At 40.7% G+C, this 24,060-nt stretch overlaps 1 protein-coding gene across 1 annotated transcript in view; it reads left to right on the top strand.

Moving 5' to 3' along the window:
* Positions 1 to 24,060, top strand: part of SEMA5A (semaphorin 5A) — a gene marked incomplete at its 3' end in the record, with an annotated part of 517,268 nt that overhangs the window by 411,536 nt on the left and 81,672 nt on the right. Inside the window, exons 13-15 of the mRNA XM_017863400.1 lie at positions 6,772 to 6,889; positions 19,754 to 19,935; positions 23,457 to 23,600. Coding sequence (XP_017718889.1) covers positions 6,772 to 6,889; positions 19,754 to 19,935; positions 23,457 to 23,600 — 444 coding nt within the window. The remainder of the gene's footprint in view (positions 1 to 6,771; positions 6,890 to 19,753; positions 19,936 to 23,456; positions 23,601 to 24,060) is intronic.

The raw sequence follows: 24,060 nt of genomic DNA, 5'->3' as shown, positions 1-24,060 counted from the left end.
AAGCCGGTTCTTACTTGTGCAGTCGATCTTTTCACCCAAAAGTCATTTATTCACATTTATTCATTTATTCAACAACATATGATTGAGCACCTACCATATTTCAGGTCCTGTGCTGAGAGTTAGAAATTTACCTGAGAACCAGGCTGGGCATGGAGGCTCACGTCTGTAATCCCAGCACTTTGGGAGACCGAGGTGGGCAGATCACCTGAGGTCAGGAGTTCAAGGCTATCCTGGCCAACATGGTGAAACACTGTCTCTACTAAAAATACAAAAATTAGCTGGGTGTGATGGCAGGCTCCTGTAATCCCAGCTACTCGGGAGGCTGAGGCAGGGGAATTGCTTGAACCAGGGAGGTGGAGGTTGTAGTGAGCTGAGATCACACTGCTACCCTCCAGCTTGGGCGACAGAGTGAGACTCCATCTTAAAAAAAAAAAAAAAGAAAAAAGAAAAATTCTTCTTTAGTATCTACTTCACAGGCCTCCTGCTTTTGAGCTCTCAAATTTAAAGTTATGTAAGAATTCCATGGGAAAGCAGCTTCAGCTGCCCCCATTTCTTGGCTCCAGATCCCTGCACCTGAGTTATCCTAAATAGGAGCACCTGGGCTTCTCCTACTTTTTTTTTTTTTTAATTTGCTGCATAGTCCAGTGAATTCTTAAGGAAATAACTGCTCTCATATGTTTGCAAAACAGCCTACCTATGGAAAGAGCACGAGCTTTGCATTCTGGTAGTTCTGGATGGGGCCTTTGTGTGGTGTGTGACCATAAGCCAGTTAACTTCTTCGTATCTCATTTCTCAGCCCTGTTTCCATAGGAGTGTGTTATTGGAGATAGAGAGAGGCTATGTTAGGGGTCTGGTACATAATAAGAATTCAACACAAGATAGTTCGTTTCCTGTTTTAATATTATACTCAGTTCATGCAGGTCCTTCTGAGCTGGCATTGCCTGTGAGTGGTCTTTTACACTTTCTGCACACTATGTTGAAGGCTGGGCTTCAAATCTCCCTTTGTCCTAGACGTAAGTGAAAATAAAAAGTCCATGAATAAACAAGAAATAAAAGGAAAGTAAACAGGACAGACTGCTCTTGTATGTGTGGTTTGCCTTCTTTGCCCACATGTACTTCACATGGTCTCCAGACTAAACTGAAGGCAAACTGACCAGCCAATCATTTGCTGCTCTGCCTTCAAATAACTTCACATTGTCTGAGAGGTTGCTGGGCCCATCAGGCCAGATTCTGCTCCTTGCATTCAACTGTTACCTGCCTCTGTCAGGGCAAATCAACAGTTCATGAGACTCTAGCATGACCACATTATGTGCTTGGGTGAGTAATGTCAGCATGGCCTCATCCAGGCACTGGGAACATCTGTCAGTAGATTTGCAATAATTCCCTGTCTCGAATGAACATGTCTCTATCCACACAAGAGCAACTGGGATTCGGCACTGATGAAAGCTACACAGGGCCTAGTGTGAAGAGAGCCAGGTGCTTGCCTTCACCACTGTCACCAGCTGTCCAGCAGTCGTGAGGGCACCAGAGAATCCAAATTCAAGGCAGACCCACACTTGCTGTAACTACCTGCTGAGAGGGACAAATGTTCTTTCCGAGGGGTGGGCTGTACTACACAGAAGGGTTCCCTGGCATTGAACCTCATCCACTCAATTGAGGTCAAACTGTTAAGTTAGGTGAATTATAAGAAAACAGAATAATACATGTTTCCCCCCCGGATGTACTCCCCTTTAAGGTTTTGAGTAAAAATTAAAATGTATTACTTGACACCTTCTGCATTCTTCAGGCATAATTGTTGACCCTTAAACACTTTCACAGAAGTGTTTCTCTTGAAAAAGAAAAACACGTTATATAGCAAATAAGTAATTGTGTCTTCATTTTAAATCTTAATTAGCCAAGAGGAGAGGACATTGGGGAAGGGTGAACTTTGGAGGTACCCATAATTATGCCTACTCATAGAATAGAGAATGTGGAATACCAATGGTGTAGGCTTCTCCCTGAATGAAGTGACCAGTAATTATTTTCTTTTCTTCTCGAGCACATAGACACAGCCTTTTCTGTTTGCCATTCCTGGTGAGGTACTTCCACATCATGGAACCATGGACAGTTGATGTTGGGCCATTGTAACACCCTATGCCTCCTTTGTCCTGGTTTTGGTGCCCTGGTACAATCCTAGCCATGGAAAAGGCTGCCTTTCTTAGCTTTGTCCTGGAGACAGTCTTGGCCTTTCTAGAAAGATTTTATATTTGTTCTCAAGAAAAGTTCACAATGATTGAAGCCCACAAGGAGGTCAAGATAAACAGCTCACGATTCAGTGTTTAAAGAGGGAGTGGAACGGGGTCTCTGCATCAGGTCAGAAACCAAAGCTGGCAACCCAAGTTAATCACAAGTCCTAGATCCAGAAAGAACTTTTGGCTCGCTTATTTCAAATATGCTCTATCTAATCTCATCACTATTTTTCAAATTATCAATTTTCCTGAAATGCTTCACTGTAAAATGTGTATCAATCTTGTTCAATTTTAAAACAGATTTTTCAGGAAAATTGAAATGTTATATTTGCCTATTAAGATTTTAACTAAAAGAACATTTGCCAAGTATGATTAGTATTAGTGCCAGTATAAGTCAATTATTTAAATTTAATATTAAGTGCAAAATAAAATGTAAAAAATAGCCATTGTATTTGATCAATGTCATTTAATGTTAAGCCGAGTAGTTTTTAATACATTAAAAGTATTAAAAGTTAGTCACTAATTGAAATCGAGTACATTAGCTTCACGTACAAATCATACCATGTAGCATGAATTATTATTGGACTTAGTATTCAATATAGAATGTTTTCAACTACCTCAGAAGTCCATAGTGTGTAATAACTTGAAATTATGCTTAGGGACTAATTATAACAACTGGTATGCATCTCCATCTCAAAAAAAAACTTTTTAATATACTATCTGGCATGATATAACTCTCAAAACAGCCCTGTGAATAAGTGTTTTTGTTTCAGTTTTGCAGAAGAGGAAAACAAAGAAAATGTATGTTCTAGTTGGATTTACCAATTGAAGGATCTGTGGATGTCTCAAGAAGGTTATTGTCTACTTGGAATTTTCTTCAGTCTTATTTTTAGTAAGATTGTTTCTTTGTTTGAGATGGAGTCTCACTCTGTCACCCAGGCTGGAGTGCAGTGGCACGATCTCGGGTCACTGCATCTGCCTCTCAGGTTCAAGTGATTCCTGCCTCAGCTTCCCAGCATGGCATGTGCCACCATGCCCGGCTAATTTTTGTATTTTTAGTAGAGACAGGGTCTCACCATGTTGACCAAGCTGATCTTGAACTCCTGACCTCAAATGATCTACCCACTTTTAGCTCCCAAAGTGTTGGGATTACAGGCATGAGCCACCGTGCCTGGCCAGATAATGTTTTTAGTTGCAGCTCTTAAAGTAAAAGAATAGCTTATGAAGTATATGGTAACATGGTGCTTAGGAATAAGACAGATTTTCTTAGAAATTGGGGAAGGGATAATTCATAGACAGGTTGATCACTACCACAATCACTGTAATGATAATAGAAATTAATATGGATGTTTGAAGTGTGGCTCTTGCACAGTATTTGGGAAGCACTTTAAAGTATGCGACACTTGCAAGGAAACCCTCAATCTTTAATGGGGCCCAAGGACTCTGCCCATTTCAGTCCTCAAGCTTCAGCCCAAGTCCAGCCTCCATTTTACCAGTTCTTCAAACTCTCCAAGTTCTCTCCCCACTGAGTGCTTTTCCCAAGCTGATCTCTCTGCAAAAATGTTCTGTTCTTGCTGGCTCCTATCAAATGGGTCACTTCTGTTCATCCCGTTTGTTCCAGTACCTACATATCCTCTTATTCCAGACTCAACCACCCATCATAGTGGGGATTCACCAGTCTCTTATGGCCCTTTGAATTCTTCCTTTGCAACTCGTTGTTGACATTTATCATGTAACTGTTTAATATTTACTTTCTTATCCAAATGGTAAGTTCTTGGAGCTCAGTGACAGTGTCTGTTTGCCATGGTACACCCAGCACTTTCAAAGTCAACTTCATAGCCAAGTGCTCATAAGTATGTGCTGAATCAATACATGATTGAAACACTTTTAAAATCCTATATTTAAGAATACATTATGTATTAACAAAATGTCAAGAATTTTAATATCAAAATAAACTGACCTCATGATAATTAGTGTGACAATGACAAGCCAGATAAAGTCATCACAGATACTTAGATAATCTAATATGCATGAGGAATTGTACTTAGTAATAAATCTCAACTTTTCAGAAATACAGTGAAAATATTTTAGTGAATAAACTTATTTTCTGTTAAACTAACAAAAAACGTAATTGCAAATTTTTAAAACATAAAGAAATAATTTAGATGTATGTTGATGTTATTGTCATGTGAAAAGAAAAGTAGACATTTATCCTGCTTTTTAGAATTAAGGCCTGCCTCCAAATACACGTTTAGCTCTAAAAAGTACCTTCAGTAAGTGTGTTTTCGAAAAAACTAAACCTTCAGATTCTGACTAACATTTTTATCTAAATTCAAGTACTTTCAAATACCAGGGTAATATGTACAATGAGAGTAGTGTAAGGTCATTAACACGTTATGGAAATTTTAAAATATGAATGTTTGAGGCCGGGCGTCGGTGGCTCAAGCCTGTAATCCCAGCACTTTGGGAGGCCGAGACGGGCGGATCACGAGGTCAGGAGATCGAGACCATCCTGGCTAACACGGTGAAACCCCGTCTCTACTAAAAAATACAAAAAACTAGCCGGGCGAGGTGGCGGCCGCCTGCAGTCCCAGCTACTCGGGAGGCTGAGGCAGGAGAATGGCGTAAACCCGGGAGGCGGAGCTTGCAGTGAGCTGAGATCCGGCCACTGCACTCCAGCCTGGGCGACAGAGCAAGACTCCGTCTCAAAAAAAAAAAAAAAAAAAAATTGAATGTTGACAATTATATTTGAACAGAATATATTTATGGGGTGCAAAATGATGCTATGACATATGTTGACAATTTGGAATAATTAAATCACGCTAAAACTCGTATTAAAAATATTTATCACACAAGGAAAAGCATTTTCAAAGCGGAATACAGAAAAGCCACTTTCACGGTGGCTGGGTTAATTGGAAACCTGCCATTTTCCACAGTTTCTTAGAGACCCAGCTTCCAGAAATAAAATTGTGTGATAGATTTTCTAAGTGTTTGTATTTTTTAATAGAAGTCATGTCTGCATGTGGTCTCATATCAAGGAGTTTTAATGAGGTTATAGGAACAGGTAATTGTTTCATACCTTTTTGTACCCCAACCTAGCCCTACTTCTGAGAAACAGCTTTTTAAATCATTTGCACTTCTTTAGGTAATTAATAAATGATAGTTGTATAATAACTTACTACATATCAGTCGATTTATCAACTGCAAACATATCTTCCCTAGCTGTACAACCTTCAAATCAATCTTTCCCTCCTTCAGCGAGAATCAATGTAGTGCCTAACTGAGGTACTGTATTTATAAGGTTGTCATCGGGTTTAAATGACCAAATAAAAGTCACATTCTTAGAACAGAGCTTTATATATAATTAGTACCTTTTCTGTTAACAATTATTATTTTGTATTATGAATATGAACAACTCATCATTACTTACTTCTGCTACCTCCCTGCTGACAGGGTTGATGATTAAGCCATGATTTCTGGTCCTACCAGATTTCTGGTCCTTGGTTAATTTGTAACAGGTCCTCCTCCCTCACTGTAAGTACTATCCTACCTCCAAGAGGGGTCATTAGCACCTCCATGCTGGCATTGCCTTTCTTTCCTCACATCTGCTTCCTGCCTGTCCAACTTCTCGGTCCACTCACAGAATTCCCAGGTTCAATGTCCTGTGTGCCCATGGCATGATCTTCTGTATATTTCTGGCTCCATCACTATCATCTCTGTCTTCTTCCTCCCTCATTTACCTTTGCTTGTATTTATAATGTAAAGGCCACAGCCCTCATCTAATAATGCCCATGTAGTGTATGAACTCTTTCATTTAGACAAAGTTAAAAAGAAAATATCCGCCATCTCCAATACTTCTGATATCATATGTAGGATATTATAGACACAGCTATATGAAATTACTATGAAATGGAAAGTTTTAATACATTTAAGCTACAGTAAACAAATGAAAGATGTTCCTATTTTTTTGAATGATTCATGTTGAAGAGTTTTGTATGTATCTGCATGTCGTTGGGCTAATTTCTCAAATTTTCTGTGCCTCGGTTTTCTCATCAATAAAGTGGTGGTAATAACGATGATGATGATGATGATGGTAATGGTAAATAAAGTGAAAATAACACCTGCCTATCAAATTGTTTAAGCATCTGCAACAAATAATACCTGTTGTAAAGAGGAGGAGGATGATAATGGTGACGGTAGTGGTGGTAACAGCTATATTGTTTTTGAACATTGTAGAATCTTGATTTTAGCACTATTTGTGACAGCAAAATACTCATGTTGGCTCATCTTTAGTCATCTGTCATGTATGTTAGATTAAAACATAGATTTTTCAAAATGTCTATATAAATGGTTTAATATTAGGTACTTACTGGAGTGTGCAGATAGCTGTGTTCACCAGTGTGCAGCCTAAATAAATACCCACTGGGCTTCATATCTAAGAAATCCCATACCTCTCTACTAAGGGACAGGTTTGCCTTGTCTTGTGTGTCTTATCTTGGGTAAAGCGACCTTTCTGTTCACCATTTGGTGTGTGTCTTTACAGCACCTGCATTGGGGCCCAGGACCCTTACTGTGGCTGGGACGTGGTGATGAAGAAATGCACAAGCCTGGAGGAGAGCCTGAGCATGACGCAGTGGGAACAGAGCATCTCTGCATGTCCGGTGAGTGCTCGCCTTCTCCATCCTCTGAAAATGCTGCCCACGGGAGCCATGCTCCCCTGGTGATCCTCAGCCACACTGTCTGCACCTTTTCATATGAGAACCTTTTTTGCAAACCCAGTCTGTGCTCTCTCAGATCACTTGACTCTTTGCTTGCACAGGGCCACATGGAATGCTGTTACAGGCTTTTTGCCTGTTTGAAGAGAAATGTCTTCAGAGAAAACTGTGTTGATTTGATAATGGAGTTTATGGTTTCTGTTTTATTCTTGGATTTTTTTTTCCCCCTCCAGAGTTTGGTGTGGACTATTTTGCCCCTTAGAGCACTAATAAAACAGGAACTTCCACATCCATAAATTTCTTTTGGGAGATATAATTCCAGAGGGTGACATAAGGAAAGATGAGAAAAGAATAACTAAAGGATATTATTGTCACCTTCATGTGGGGCCAACCCGTAGATCCTGTTCGAGGTCACAGGAAGGTCTGGAAGAGACAGCCTACTGTGCGTTCCCATATAAGACTGCGGAGTGAGGTGAAACTCACCTGTATTGAGAGCCAGACTGAATCCAAGAAAAGCACATTGCATGGTTTCCTTTGCTAATGTATTTGTTTGGGTCCACATTTACAGGAACTAGTATTTAGAATATTTTTTGCTTTTTTTTGTTTGTTTGTGGAGGATTTTTGGTCTATAGAACATTTTGTCCAGTCATCTCAAATTCTCTTATGTTGTCTCATAGAATGTGAACAACAACTATTAACTTCCACATAATGGAAAAGTCATAAGTCATGTTGCTTTCACAAAACTGCTAATCTCTGCCCACCAGTTCTGTGGTATCTCTGCAAGACAGAGGTGTGGCACATTCAGTGTGTGAACTCCTTGCTGTTTCTTCCATGCTTTAGAACTTCTAAGGCATCACAACCCTCAGCCTGTTTCCCACCAAAGAACCTACCCTTTCTGTTATCTCAGCCACATATTCATGAAGCCAGTTATTCAGCTTGAAATTCGGAAAGCCAGACGGGATGAAGCAAGGAAGTCTGGGGCTATTCAAACCATTGTCACTTCCCAAATGTTGGCACTGAATCAAGGGGCCTTCGCTGTAACAGTGTGTGCATCACCACATCTAGGCTCTGAAGAGCTTCCTAGTAGGATTAGTTGTGAGTCCTTGTGACTATTTAACTTCAGATCTATTATTTTAGAATCCAATTTTTCTGCAAAGTCCCTTTAAAATGGTTAGAAAAATGCCATTGTTTGTTCTTAATCCCTTCCTATTTCTGAAAAATACTAAGAGCATAAGGGTGTTCACCTTTCATTCTTTGCGGCTTGATAAAACATAATGTTTAATACCTGAAATGTGGTTCCAAAGTACAGACATACACTTTAGAAGATCAGCAAATCTTCTTGTAGATCTTTGATCTTGCATTTTTTATTGTAAAAAAGGCTTAAGATAATAGCTTTGTTTCTTAAGTAATAAGGTCACTGTCTAGGACCCAGAGTTGTTTTAGCATATATCTGAGAAATACTAATTATGTAATTATTAGTATCTGTGATGAGAGCTTCCCAGCAGGCAGCGTGTCCCCATAGGACCCTCAAACTAGAGAGGCCTTTCCCTCCATGCTCTAGTGTTTGTGGGCTGGAGTTCATGGACTAGAAGTACACACCCACACACTTGCTTTATGATGAATGTATGTCTTGTATATGTCTTTAGTCATTAAATGGAGAGTTGGGTGGGCACAGTGGCTCATGCCTGTAAACCCAGCACTTTAGGAGGCTGAGACATGAGGATTGCTTGAAGCCAAGAGTTTGAGACCAGCCTGGGCAACATAGTGAGGCCCTAACTCCACAGAAAAGTAAAATAATTTAATTAGGAATGATGGTGCATATGTGTAGCTCCAGCTACTCGGTGGCTGATATGGGAGGATTGCTTGAGCCTAGGAGTTTGAGGCTGTAGTGAACCAAGATCATGCCACTTGTGTTAGTCTGCTTTCACACTTCTATAAAGAAATACCTAGGCTGAGTCATTTATAAGGGATAGAGATTTAATTGACTTACAGTTCTGCATGGCTGGGGAGGCCTCAGGAAACTTACAACCATGGCAGAAAGTGAAGAAGAAGCAAGCACGCACCTTCTTCACAAGTCAGCAGGAGAGAGAGTTCAGGAGAAACTCACTTTTAAACCATCAGATCTCGTGAGAACTCCCTTACTATCAGGAAAACGGAATGGGGGAAACCACCCCCATGATTCAAACTAGGTTCTTCCCTTGACATGTGGGGATTACAGTTTGAGATGAGATTTAGGTGGGGACATGGCGTCAAAGCGTATCACCACTGCACTCCAGCCTGGACAATAGAACAAGACTTGTCTAAAAAAAAAAAAAAAAAAAAAAAAGAACAAAAAGGAAGGATTTAATATTGAAGACTTGAAGAGAGGGTGGTCACTAAAGTTGTTTCCTGCTACTGGGAGAACCTGAGGTCCTTGTTGCCGTCTGACTTTACTTGAGTTTTTAACATGTAAGGTCAGAAGGTAACAAGGATCTGTCATGGTGTCAAGGCTGCCTCCTCTACCATCTCTGCTTTCAAAAATAAAGCTTAGATGTGATATCTGGCTCTCAGTCAGTAAAACACTCATTACAAGGTCTGTTTCTTCTGATGACAGAGTATTTAATTACATAAAACTATCCCTGTCATCCCACACAATGTATTGTATCACATATCAAGATACAATTCAGATAAGCATATACAAAGAAGGCAACAAAAGACAATAAATTATGTCATTTTGAGCAAAACACAGGAAAGGAAACCATATATATTTCTGAGTTGTATAGGCTACCATTTTGAAAACGAGAAATTCATATTATCTAACTGTACATCTCTTTCGAAAAATCTATCTCTTAGAAGGAGATGACCTAGATGTAAATGATTTGCATTAATATAGAGCAGTATTAACTTGGAGAGGTATTAAAAAAAGATTGAAATGTAATTTTCTTCCGTGTTATTTTTTAACTGAAATGGAACAAGGGTTTAAATTTATTGGGCAAATCTATCATATATAATCATTTCTGATATGCCACTGGTTGTGATGTGTACCACTGCTTTATATGTTGCTAAGAAACAACAACAAAAAATTCTCTCATGGATTGTAAGATACCAGTTTATTTTAGAGACGGTAAAATACAAAAAAGCAGAGGGAAGTTTGCAATCAGTCAACACTTTTACCTACCTCTACATATATAGATTATAGAGGTATGTATCTCTATCCAAAGGAAATTAAGCTTTATAAGCTGAGGGGTTTTTGAGTGAGACCAAATATCTTATACCTCATGTAAAAGTGCAAGCTGCATAATGAAAGACAGGAGATCCTGTTACATTGAGTGCAGTAAGAGTTATAGGAATGTTGTTGATGGTGAGTCACCCTCAGACCCTCTTGTGTGTAACTCTCCAAAGTAAACCTTCACAAACCTTGGATCAATGACATAGCACAACTGACTTTCCCAAAGTTAGTGTTCTAGTCAAACCTCATGCAGTGGCTGTGACTTATGACTGTCTTAGACCATTTATGTTGCTACAACAGAATACCTAAGGCCGAATGATTTAAATTGGACAGAAATTTATTTCACACCTTCTTGAAAGCTGGTAAGTCTAAGATCAAGATACTGCTACTTAGTCTGGTGAGGGGCTTCTTGCTGTGTCCCACCTGGAAGAAGGTAGGAGGGCAAGAGAGAGCCAACTTTCTTTGTCACAACTATTTATAAGGGTACCCAATCCATTCCTGAGGTAGGAGCCCTCCTGGCCTAATCACCTCTTCAAGATTCTACTTCTTAATAGTATCACACTGGCAACACCTGAATTTGGAAGGAGTACATTCAGGCCATGGCAGTGGCTTAGATCCTCTGCTACCCAGAGAGTTTGAATTGGATAAGGGACCCACAAGAAACCTTTCTAGGGAATTAGGGACTTAAAGAAGACTTATTTTCTACAGAGAGATCCCTATTTAAAAATGTTTATGGGTTTTTGTAGTCCAGATGACAGGGCAATAGTTTACTGACATATTGATTAATGTTCTGTTTGCTTATAAAATTTTAATTGAAAACATTACTCTCAGTTTAAGAGATTTGAAGTGCATCAGTAAAATCTAAATTGGCATATCTAGACTGATTAGAATAATATATATGTCCTGCATAAATCATAATGTTGTTTAACAAGGGTAGCATAGTCTTAGGAATCTACTTGGGCTTTATTTATGCATGAATACCATCCACATCCTTTGTGGATACATGATGACCAGGGTACCATATGATGTAATGAGTCCTTATTCCAAAATGCATCATGTATTGTAGTTCACTCCCCAGAAACTTCATGTTGAAATGTGATCCCCAGTGTTGGAGTTGGGACCTGGTGGGAGGTGTTTGGGTCATGGGGGCGAATCTCTCATGAATGGCTGGATTCCCTCTCTGCAGTAATGACTGCGTTCTTCTCTATTGTTCACACGAGAGTTGGTTGTTTTAAAGACCCTGGCATCTCTCACTGTCTCTCTCACTACGTGATACATCTGCTCCCGTTTCACCTTCTGCCCTAATTGTAAGCTTTATGGGACCCTCACCAGAGGCAGATGCCAACACTGTGCTTCTTGGCCAGTCTGCAAAACTGTGACTAAAACAAACCTCTTTTCTTTATAAATTACCCAGCCTCAGGTATTCCTTTCCAGCAAAGCAAAATGGGCTATACATAATGTAATAACTAAAAAATAGAAAGACCAAGTATACACCTAGGGGTCTCCTAATAACAGGATTCTTCTCAATGCCATTATGTAGTTAGTCTCTTTAGAATAAAAGGGGATTTTAGCAATGATGAAGCCCAGAGCCCTCTTTTAGATGGCAGTACCATAGACTATGGTCTAAAGGATTTATCAAATGTATCAAAACTGCACTGGGAAAGAAACCAGGATTTAAATTGAATATTTTTGACATTATCCCTAATCTTCGGGATAATGCCCTTCTAAGCTCTCAACATCTTCCTAAAGCAGAGGCAACTGATGCTTAGAAAGCAGGTGAGAGATTATTTCTGAATTTGTGATAGAATCTTGATATAAGAGGAAGAAAAGAGAATGAAGGTTTACTTGTGTGTCTAGAATATGTGCTCAGTGCCATGTGAGGCAACTTTCAATGGATTGTCTCATTTAATGTTCACTGTGATCCCCAGGGACGGACATTTTTGCTTCCATTTTGTAAATGGAAGAGGTGGGGCTCAGAGGTATTAGATAACTATTTCCCTAGTTCACCCATCCTATCAGAGGCTGCACATCGCTTCAGGTTAGTTCTTTTTAGAGGCACTGTGTTTCCTGTGTAACTCATTTGCAGAGATAGGCTTAGGGATGATGCTTAGTTGATATCCTAGCATGAGACAAGGTTTCCCAGGGAGCATATCTAACATTCTGGTTTGTTATATTCTGTTGCAAAATTTACCTGAAAATTTAAAAAAGGAAGTTTTTTTTTTAACTTTTGAAAAAATATCAGAATAGAAAAATAAGACTTCAATTAAGTCATGAAACAATAGTGGTTGGAATACAGTAAGAATCCAAAGATATGCTCCAGGGACCTCTGCACTCACCAAATGCATCTATATCCTTGGTCAGTTGAAATTAATGAAATGGACATGAACAAATGAAATATAGGATTGTAGATCGTGCTTGGTAACAAAAATTGCATCTTCCTTAGCTGGCACTTGGAAACCTGCTATTTCCTAGTTGAAGGGAAATTTGCTATTACAGAATTGGGGGTAAAATTACTTGAAGCTCATTTCTTTGAGACTCTCACCAAAGAAGGATCTACAAATCACTTTACAGAATGAACTGGTTGAGATCACAGGCTCTGGACTAGCTTGTTTGATTCTTGGGTCTTTTACAACCAGAGTGACCTTTTTTTTTTGCGATGGAGTCTTGCTCTGTTGCCCAGGCTGGAGTGCAGTGGCGCGATCTCCGGTCACTGCAAGCTCCGCCACCTCCCAGGTTCACGCCATTCTCCTGCCTCAGCCTCCCTAGAAGCTGGGACTACAGGCGCCCGCCACCAGGCCCGGCTAATTTTTTTGTATTTTTAGTAGAGACGGGGTTTCACCGTGTTCGCCAGGATGGTCTCGACAACCAGAGTGACTTTGAACAACTTACTTATCCTATCTCAGCCCATTTCAAATCTGTAAAATGGGCTGTAGTTGCTAGGGATGTGTTAAAGATTCAAGGAGTTAATACCTGTAAAGCACAGTGCCTGGCATACACGAAACTACCACTAATGGTGTATGTCTTACTAAGGTCTAATGTTTAATATTAAATAGTATAATACACATACTCCTAACAGAAAGTTGCATTACAGAAATCTAGAAGATAGCGCAACTACAGATAATTTATTCTGGATATATGTCTGATGTCTGTTTAAGGAAGCCTAAGAAAATATAAAAATACCTATTCATTTGAAAAAGTAAAGCCACAGAACTTACATTGTTATTCATGGATCTGCTTTCTAGGCAGATTCTTAAACGAATATACTCAGGGTCAAAATGAGCAAGTACTTAAATGCAACACAGAGAACCTGCACCCAAACACCCATGTACTTTTCTAAGGATTGCAAGTTCTCGTTCTGAAATGTAGTAGAACTGACTACAGTGATCCTGGATTGAAAACGCTACACTTAAAGTCTTCAACTACTCCAGCCATGGCCAGAAACTGAATCTCACATTTTCATCCTGTTGAAGCGCAATTGCTGTTGCTGTCACTTTGATTTGCCCAGTGCAGTTCCTTTTCTTTCCAGTGTTTGGTAACTGTTTCTGCTCTGTTTTATTTGCCCTTTCCTCTTCATTCTTTCATTAGCCATCACTTATTTCAAGTTCTTCCTCTCTTTTCCTGTGCCTTTCTTATAAGCTCCTCTTTTGCTGATTCATATATTTGGAAAAAGAACATTTATAGCATCTCTTTGCTTAAGACCCTACTAACTCATGCTAGACCAAAAGAAAACGAACAAAGAATGTCTGGTGCAGTGGTTCTCAGTCAAGAAAATGTTGCCCCGAGGGACATTTAGCAATGTCTGGAGACATTTTGGGTTGTCACATCTGGGGGTGGAAGGGCACTGGCATCCAGTGAGTGGAGGCCAGGGGTGTCACTAAACATCCTGTTATGCACAGGGCAGCCCCTACAACAAATTATCCAATCCAAATGTCAATAATCCTGATGTGGAAAAACTCTGGGGCAGTGGGAAAAAGGAAGACCAGTGCTTCAAATTACATCTTCCAAATAACTAGCTAGGGAATCTTTGGGATGTTATCAAATTCATTTGAATCTTAGTTTAATTTTCCTATAAAAATAGCATAAAGATATTAAATCAGATAGATTGCATATGCCTAATGGTAATTAAACTTCCTGTGAATAGGGTCTGATAAAGGACTATTTTCACCCTGTGGTGCATCGTGAGGGGCTGATTCTGCTGCCCAGTTCAGGGAGGACAGCAGATGATCAAGTCTTTGATTCCCTAGCCTTTCTCCTTTTGCTCACAAGATGGCAGCAGGATTGCCAAGTATCATATTCACACATAACCATGTCCAAAGCAGAAAGGAAGAGAAGGAGCAGAGAAACCTTCCTCCTCTTCATTTGAAAGAAAATAGTTTCTAGAAACCTCTTGCAGTGTCCTCTTGAGTCTCATTGGCCAGAACGGGGTCACATGTCAGTTTCTAGACCCAGCACTGACCCAACTGAGGGGGTTGCCATGATTGGCTTATAGCCTAGTCAGGATTCAACCCTGACCTCAGATATGTCCTGTTTGAGGTTCAGAAGCATGGCCGGTGGTACTAGCCCAACTCACCATAGATTCCTACTCCCTCTGCTTCACCTCACAATGGTGAGGAATAATTCCCATAATGAATGCAAATCCTCTTTTTTCCAAAGTACTTTCTTCATAAAAATCCATTACCTTGGCTGGTGTCCCTACCTTAGCCTCTTTGGAAAAATGGAAATTCTCAGGTTCCCTCCAGGACAGGAGATTATTTTAAGGAAGCACGTGGACTGGAACTATGAGTGATTTGTGCTTCCATCTTCATTCCATTGTCACCATCATATTGTATTTCCTTCTGGCCTCACAGTCTTAGATATTTCTATCATCTATATCATCATGAGTTTAGGATTTCCTCATGACCTCTTAGAGCTAAGGAGATCCTAGGAACCTTCCTGCTCATTCCGTTTGTATTTTAGATGAGAAAATGGCGACTAAAGGGGCTTAGAAAGACTCTTCTTTGCCTCAGATTCTCTAATCTGTCCCAATTCTGCCATCTCAGATGTTTCCGATTAATACTAGGGAGATTTATAAACATTCAAAAAAAAATCACAAATGCATCTGCTTCGTGAAAGGGACGTATGTGCAAATAAACCCCCAAACACAGAAGGACTCAAGAAACCCAAGAGTGAGGCAGACAAATTCAGTTTGTTGGTATAGGGTGAGTTTATTGGGAACTTACAGAGAGAAATAGGCTCTTGGGCAGCTGCAAGACCGGTAGAGCTCCGTGGATTATTCCCAGGGCTTATGTGCCATAGGGAAAGGGTATATGTGCTTCAGAGGAAATGCCTAGGAATTTGCTGAAGGGTAGTGTTTGCATTAAGTACATGCTCTTACACAAGGAACAATAGGTAAACTGGAAATCTTAGAGGCATTCCCAGAACTGGGGTTAATCAGAGGTCAGCATGGGGGATTAGCATCCAAGATAGAACTACTTTGACCTCCACAGCATCCCAACCTGCATGACCCCTCACGCCTTTGAAACAGCCTTTGCAGAATTAGAAGTGATGAGCGAATTCTAGTGTGACTGATTCCATCTTGCTTCTAACATCGCAGGCTAAATTGTTTTATGTATTCTTGTTTTGCATATAATAACACAGAGGCCAACGCCAAGATAACTATGAGAGGAATTTAGTTTATGGTTAAATTTTGAGGCGAGGAAAACTTACCTCCCTGTCCTCTTATTCAGAGATTGAATCTGTATTCACAATGATAAGGGCTTGAACTTTGCTGAAGAATAGGTATAAACAATGACCTGCTGACACTTGGCCTGTTTTTCTTTAAGCTGTTTACTGCAGATTCAGGTAACCAGGGGTCACAAGATTCATAGCGTCTCTAACTACCCCTATAGATAACATTGCAATTGTGAAACCTAAGAAGTGGTCTTTGAGATATTTTTCAGATTTAGCACTTCAGCTGACCAAAAGCTGCTGGATAGTCCTGTGACCCCCTCTCAGGAACTGACTCAGCTGCCTGAAGGCAGTTTTAACACCCCTGTGATTTAATTAACTGTTTTGGTTCCCCAGCCCTGGCCTGCCAAAGTACTGTCAAAAAACCCTGGTCTCTCAATTCTCAGGGAGCCAGGCTTGAGGAGTTTCTTTCTGTTCTCCTCACTTGCCTGGCCCTATAATAATTCAGCTCTTTCTTTCCTGTCATTCCTGTTGTTCCCAGTGCATTTGGCTTTCTGAGTGGAGGCAAGATGAACTATTGGAGTTGTTACAGTTTCATAGAGAAGAAGTGAGGCAAAGGATGACCAGTTGTCCCAGAGAACCTCTCAGAGAGTCTCCCTCCCCACTCACTCTCTGCCCCAAGGGTCTGACCTTCCTTACATCCAATGTCCGGTCCTCTCTCCCTTGTTGTCTTGTGATCTTGGGCTCACGTAATGAGAGGCATAGGCAAGAGGAATGAGACTAGAGTATCGTTCCCTTACCCCCTTCAACCAAGGATGGCTCCAGCCACCCTGTCCTCGCTCACACCTGCAGGCTTAGGATGGTCACAGCTCCCGTGGTGGTGTTCTCTGGGGCCTTCAGCAGCCCTGGAAGGTTTCTTAACTGAGCCCACACTGTGAAGAGTCAAAATAGTACAGACCTATATATTGTGTAACTATGACGCAAATATTCTGTCTGTCTGACCACGTTATTGCTTGAGGCTGGCTCCGTGAACAAGAGACTTGTGCTTTTTATAGTCAAAACAATACCAGCAATGTTTGCACAGCAAGCAGGAGTCTGGATGTTAAAGCAGCGAGGATGTGCTAGCATAGGAACTGTGTTTGCTCATAGAAACTGCGTTTGAAACTGACTGTCCACCTCTTATCCACTGACACAGGAGTCCTTTGGCTGAAGACAAGAGGGAGGGCTGATAAAGAGGTGAAAGGAGAATGTTGAAACTCCCAAATGGTAGGGTCTTTGCCTCTTTAACAACCGAATCTGCTATGTTAGTGGCTTGAGTCACGTTGTCATGCAAGGCTTGGTTTCTCCAAGAAAACACTATGGTCTTCAGGGAACCTTATGATCAGAGTAGATGCTGTCTTTTCATCTAAGCCAACAGGGAGGCCACCAGGACCTTGGAAATAGGGATGTTTTCCTCTTGAGTAGGATCCAGCTTATCACTTAGAATTGCTCTAACAGAAAACCAAATATTGCATGTTCTTACTCATAAATGGGAGTTGAACAATGAGAACACATGGGCACAGGGAGGTGAACATCACACAATGGGACCTGTCGGAGGGTGAGGGAAAGGGGAAGGAGAGCATTAGGACAAATACCTAATGCATGTGGACTTTAAAACCTAGATGATGAGCAAACCACCATGACACGTATCTACCTATGTAACAAACATGCAGGCTTTGCACATGTATCCCAGAACTTAAAGTAAAATTTAAAAAAAGAAAAGAATTGCTCTAACAGATGGTGCAGCTCCATTCCATCCCTTTTGTCACAGTTTCTTACATAAATAGCCAGGTATGGGGGGAAATTCCCAATCCCATCCACCTTACTGGATAGAAAATGTTAGAGGGTTGGTTAGAAAGGAGGGATAGTCATAAGTATAGCAATTGAATTTGGCCAACCCGTTATGTCAAAGACAACGAACACTTTTCATGTTTAGATCCTATTGCATTTGGGGCAATGATGAATCAAAAGTAACGTTTACCTATATTTTTACCCACAAAATATGGTGTCGGCATTATTCTGAAATGGCGAAGTGTGGGTATAGTGTGTAACCCAAAGAGAATGAACTGTATGCTACATAGAATTGTTTCCTGTGACTTGTTTCTTGTGAGGATGATGAGTCTTTCTGAAGGTAATAGATGGTTCTGGAAGAGAACTCTGGCAGAGGAGGAGGGGTGCAGCCGGTCACAGAGGGCAAGGTGAAAGCATGCGGTTCACTCATCACCAAAGCTCTTCCTCGGTCAGATTTTCTCAGGGATGCTTAAGTTTCCATATTAATATTAGGAAGTTTGGAGGCTGTGCACAGTGGCTCATGCCTGTAATCTCAGCACTTTGATTGGCCAAGGAGAGCTGATCATTTGAGGTCAGGAGTTCGAGACCAGCCCGGCCAACATGGTGAAACCCTGTCTCTACTAAAAATATAAAAATTAGCTGGTGTGGTGGCGGGTGCCTGTAGTCCTAGCTACTCGGGAGGCTGAGACACGAGAATCGTTTGAACCTGGGAGGTGGAGTTTGCAGTGAGCCAAAGATCACACCACTGCACTCCAGCCTGGGTAACAGAGCAAGATTCTATCTCAAAAACAACAACAACCAAAACAGGAGTTTTAGACCGTCTTCCCATTGCCTTTCTGAGGAGAGATCCATTAGCTGGTTTCTGGGCATGTGATGTGAGGCTGTGCCGCATGAGTCTCTCCTCCCAGCGGCACTGCCACCTCCTGAGCAGATTTGCTTATCGGATTTGGCAGGAAGCCGTCCCTTCTTCAATGAGCCAGGTACACGCTGGTGCCTCTGCCACACCAGAGCTGGTCATGCATGTCCCAGCAATGCCATGCCCTCCCCTTGAATGCCTTCAGAGGTGCCACACCAGCAAGCTTGGGGGCTCCCTGACCCCTCCCCATGAGGTCCCTGCCCTGAGCTCCTCCTCAGTCCTTGGTGTTGCTCCCCTTGAACCACCAGCTCACCCCACACTGACAGAGAATGCCCATGTACCCTTCCCATTTGGCAGCCTCATTCCTCTGCCCTCACCCTTGCCAGCCCTTGACAGCCCCTCTACTTGGCTCTTTCTTCACTCTTTAAGACTCAACACAGGCCCCTCGTTGCTCTTCCCAGACCCCGTGAGCCTGTTGGGTGTTCTCTCCTCTGCTCCCATGGCCCCCATTTGTGAATCCATCGTCGGATTCTACATGAGGTAACAATTACGTGTCTAGCTCTTTCTCACTGGCCCATAAGCTCTTAGAAGTCGATCAGAACACAGGTTTGACTGGGATATGCTTAACAAAGAGAAGTGCTGCAGCTGCTTAGTAGATGCTCTTTAAATATGTCCTGAATTGAATGCTTTCAGTTTGAGAGCCAAACCAAGTCTTTAATGATAAATGTTACTAAGCTTTCAGTTTTTAAAGGCACATAAACATGAAATGGGGTTGTGCAGCTGTGATTTTTCACTCCAGTTCCTCTTAGTTTTGAATTTTCCAAATTAGTGGACAATTTGGCCCTAACTTGATTGCCAAGTTACTAGTATCCTTCACTCCTCCTCCTCTCTTCTCAGCCCTCCTTCTCCCATCATTCTTCTCCTTCTCTTTTCTTTCCTTTTCCTTCCTTTCCTTCTCCTCCCCCTTCTCCTTTTCCTTCTTCTTCTTCATCTTTCTCTTCTTTTTCTTCTCCTTTTCTGCCTCTCCCTTCCCTCTGCCTCCCTCCCTGCTTCTTCCTCACCATCTCCAGCAATGACCTCTGCGGCTTTGCATTGAAATACTCCCTCGTGCAATCTTTTTCTAATTGCAACAACAACAAAAAAATAACTAAAGGAGTTTTGATTGTCTTATGAGGGATTTTTAATTTTTACTGTAGTATGTGTTCAGCTTGAACCTTTTCTGACACCTGTACTTGGTTTTGCTTCCTAGACCAGGAATCTCACCGTGGATGGACACTTTGGCATGTGGTCTCCGTGGACACCTTGCACGCACACGGATGGAAGTGCAGTGGGATCCTGCCTCTGTCGAACCCGCTCCTGCGACAGCCCGGCCCCGCAGTGTGGTGGCTGGCAGTGTGAAGGCCCTAGCATGGAGATCGCCAACTGTTCCAGGTGTGCCCCTCAGAACATGCCAGTTGTGCTGCTGTGTATTAAACTCAGACTCTCGAGGAATTTGGGACATCATAACATAACTCCCTTTTGGAGAGAACTGTGGTGAAATACCATGGACAATCACCATTTAAAAATTACATGATTTTTGGAAGGAGATTTTAAACTACAAACTGGATTACAGATCTACACCTATTCACATACTCTTCATTAGATTAGGAAAAGTATTTATAATTTGAACAATATGATTGACTTTGTTTAAGGAAAACTTCCATGTTATTTAATAATCTTTTCCTGGAATACGTCAACTAATAGTCCATTAGGGGTAGGACATAATAACTCTAGGTTAGGAGGCAGAAGAAGCCAAGTCCTTGATCAACTTGCTCTACTCTGTAGGATATCGGAACTCAGAGCACCTCACCTCTCACCTCAGCTAACATTAGGCACTGGGTAATCAAGAGGCCAGTTTAAATAACATAACCTACTGAATAGCTTTCCTGTTGCTTCCGCTTATTGTGGTGGTGTTTGTTTTATTTTTATTTTTTACAACTATATTCTATTTGCTCTCCATCCCTTGCACCTATAACACCATGATCACAGAGAAATTTTAAAGCAAGTATCAGGAACACTTCTGAGATCAGTCTTTATGCTCCTTTGTCACTTGTTCATTAATTGGCAGCATTTTTTAAACATATTATCTGCTTTCCATGAGCCCACTTAGAATGAAAAAAAAAGAAAAAAGTCTCTGGGACAATTGTTCATGAAGTCACTAACAGTGGACATCAGATTGGGTGATCAAATTATAGGAGAGCCCAGGTCATGCAGTCACGCATGCCTAAGAGGAAGCGGGCCAGGAAAGTAAAGTGTGGGAGCAAAAGGTGGACTTTGCCCTCTGCTCACATTTTTCTCACCACCAAGATGAAAGGAACGAATCAGGGCCACAGAGATTAGGGTTTTTTGTTTTGTTTTGTTTTGTGTTTTGTATTACAGAGGACACAGACATATCAACATTGTATTATGTACTGTATGCTTTGTATTAAATGAAATGATTTCCACAGATGCCTGTCTGAAACTTACAAAAGCTATCAAAGTGCTGTTGTTTGATGATGACAACAAGTAGCTAATACTCTTTGCTCATATTGTTTAATGGAAAAATAAGACTATCAAATGAATTGCTATAACTTATTTATTGGTATGTCTTCAGTTCTTGCTCTAGTTGGAAAGTTATTTTCTAAGCAGAGCTGCAGTGCAACTAGTACTTATTTTAAGATTAAAAATCTAGTAAGTGAACTAGTTTGAATGAGGCTTCAAAAGCATGAGTGGATAGCTTTGTACTAATAATCATGAAAGTGACCCCCCTCCTGATGTCTGTTTACTTTATGTGACTTGTTTGGTAACTATGTCTGCCTCTAAGCAGCATTTAGAAGTATTGAAACTCAGGTCTGGGTAACAGACATATACATGTAAAGCTGCGTTCACTTCTTTCCTCAGATATTCTTTTCCTATTACTTATATACACTTTTATTTACTTACTACCCTATATACAAACATGTTCCATATATTGTAAATGGAATATGTCATAAAATTCCACATTTGTATCCTGGCCCGGTGGCTCATGCCTGTAATCCCAACACTTTGGGAGGCTGAGGTGGGCAGATCACCCAAAGTTGGGAGTTCAAAACCAGCCTGACCAACATGAAGAAAACCAATCTACTAAAAATACAAAATTAGCTGGGCATGGTGGTGCATGCCTGTATTCCCAACTACTTGGGAGGCTGAGGCAGGAGAATCACTTGAACCCGGGAGGTGGAGGTTGCAGGGAGCTGAGTTAGTGCCACTGCACTCCAGCCTGGCGACAGAGCAAGACTCTGTCTCAAAAAAAAAGTCAATCCACATTTGCTAAAAGATTTAAGAAATGAAGAGTTTCCAAACAAATTTGAAAGCACCATTTTCTGCATGATCTAACAACTTTTTTCATATATAATGAAACTTTGCAAGTTAAATGTAATTTATTTATACCAAAACTGCTATTTAAATTTTAAATATAATTCAGTGAATAACATGGATAATTTTTAAGATTGTAGGTAGCAGGGTATAAGATACTAGCTGATTACCTTTATAAGAAATGTGGGAAGATTTGTCTTATTGTGTGATAATTTTGGTTAAATTATTATAGAGCAATTTTATTATAATATCACACATAAAGCTATGACTACATATTTTATTAAATCATTAGGTTTCAGTAAAGTAGGAAAACATGAAATATTCTAAGAATTTTCTCAGAATAATTTTTGTTTGAAATTATTTTTAATATGATATTATTCAACATATTATTTATACCAGGACCTTCAGTGGCATAGTTGTTGACCTCCATGTTTTAAAAGAAAATGCATAAAGTAAAAATGAGAATTAATGTGAGCTAATATTTTTCACAGGAAATGTAAATCTTATGGACGAAGGTGACAACTATCTAAAGAAATGCATATGTGATTGGAGAAGTGAAAAAATTTCTGCACAAAGTAGACCATCTATTTAGAAGTTTGGAATGTGGATTTAATATATATTTTAACACATAAAGTTAAAAAAACCTATCTATTTTTTAATAGCAGGAACAAAGTGTTAAGGGGGACACTTAAATTATAACCAGTCTGAATACAGGCATTTTGAGGAAAAAATACAATACTAATACATTTCTAGAGCTGTCAATATAATTTAAAACTTTTAAAAAATTAGTACATCCTATTTTTATTTCATATTTTTATATGTCTACATTACTGTATATGTGTAATAACATAAATACACAGTTAGTTATATGCAATTTGCACTTATTTGCACTCTTTATGTCTCTGTCAGTTTGTTAAAAGATAGCCAAGAATCTGAATGTAAATGTCCTTTTTAAATTTTTAATAAAGTTCCTTTTAAAGCTTTGAATATTATTCTAACAATACAACACTCTTTCATTTGAAAGCTTTGAACATTATTCTAACAATACAACGCTCTTTATCAGTTTGAATGCTATCAGGAGAGTTACTGATTTTCACTGATATTAATACATTTTAAAAGAAAGCATTTTAGGCAGTTTTAGATGAGCATTTTGTCCAAAGGTGCACTTTTCATAGATTATAAATGATATAATACAAGTCCAAAAAACTCATAAACTCTAGAGGTGTAGGCATTCATTTCTAAATGCTTGTCAGTGAAATAACCTTATTCTTTATTAGTTTAATATTTTCATAACTCAAGTTTTTTGATAGTTTCTAATATAGTCCATTATTTCTAGTGCACTTAAAAGTTTATTCTCAAATTTCCTATCTTGAACTAGAAACCAGACGCCTGGGGGCTGCAGACGCAGGAACTGAGATTCACAGGGTGCAGTCCGTTCAGTTTCGTGTCTGCTGTGCCCTCTCCGCAGCAGCCCCAAGCATGATCCTCCTGGGGAACACAGGCATTTGGCTGTGGGTGCAGACAGGGCTTGGACTCTGAGCCTGCCTGACCTAATGATTGCATTGCTTCCCTTCCCTCAGGAACGGAGGCTGGACTCCCTGGACGTCGTGGTCTCCCTGCAGCACTACCTGTGGGATCGGCTTCCAGGTGCGGCAGCGCTCCTGCAGCAACCCCACTCCCAGGCACGGGGGCCGGGTGTGCGTGGGACAGAACCGCGAGGAAAGGTACGTGACCACCCGGCTGCCAGCACCGCCACTCTCACGCTTACTCTCATTCCGGCCAGGTCGGGTTCCCCACGGTTTTGGTTTTGGATCTACCTTAGCTTATGTGTGGCATCCCTTTCCGCTGAGCCAGTTGTCCTCTTCTTTTCCTGGCAACCTGTAATTTTGATCAAAGCCTCGTTGACAGCGTCACTGGGCTGCTCTGGTGCCTACACAGCTGGGTTGGCTCTGGTGAGCAATTGCTAAGGGATTAGAGTACCCAGGGACCTCTGTGCTGTGTTAGGCTCCTGGAGACTCTGGAAGTACGTCTGCAGGAGACTTACTCTGGTGAGAATTTAACCAGACCGGTCTCAAAGCTTCAGTTCCAAGGAGGACCTAAGAAGGTCCCGGATGCAGACATTATTGGGCAGGTGCGGTAAGGTTTTCATCGTACTCAGTTAATCCTCTGGAAGGCATGGAAGGG

Source organism: Rhinopithecus bieti, unplaced genomic scaffold, assembly GCF_001698545.2.
Source record: "Rhinopithecus bieti isolate Rb0 unplaced genomic scaffold, ASM169854v2 scaffold_70290, whole genome shotgun sequence".
Classification (NCBI taxonomy): Eukaryota; Metazoa; Chordata; class Mammalia; order Primates; family Cercopithecidae; genus Rhinopithecus; species Rhinopithecus bieti.
The sequence above is the reverse complement of the archived record's forward strand: the minus strand, read 5'-3'. Positions and strand labels throughout refer to the sequence as shown.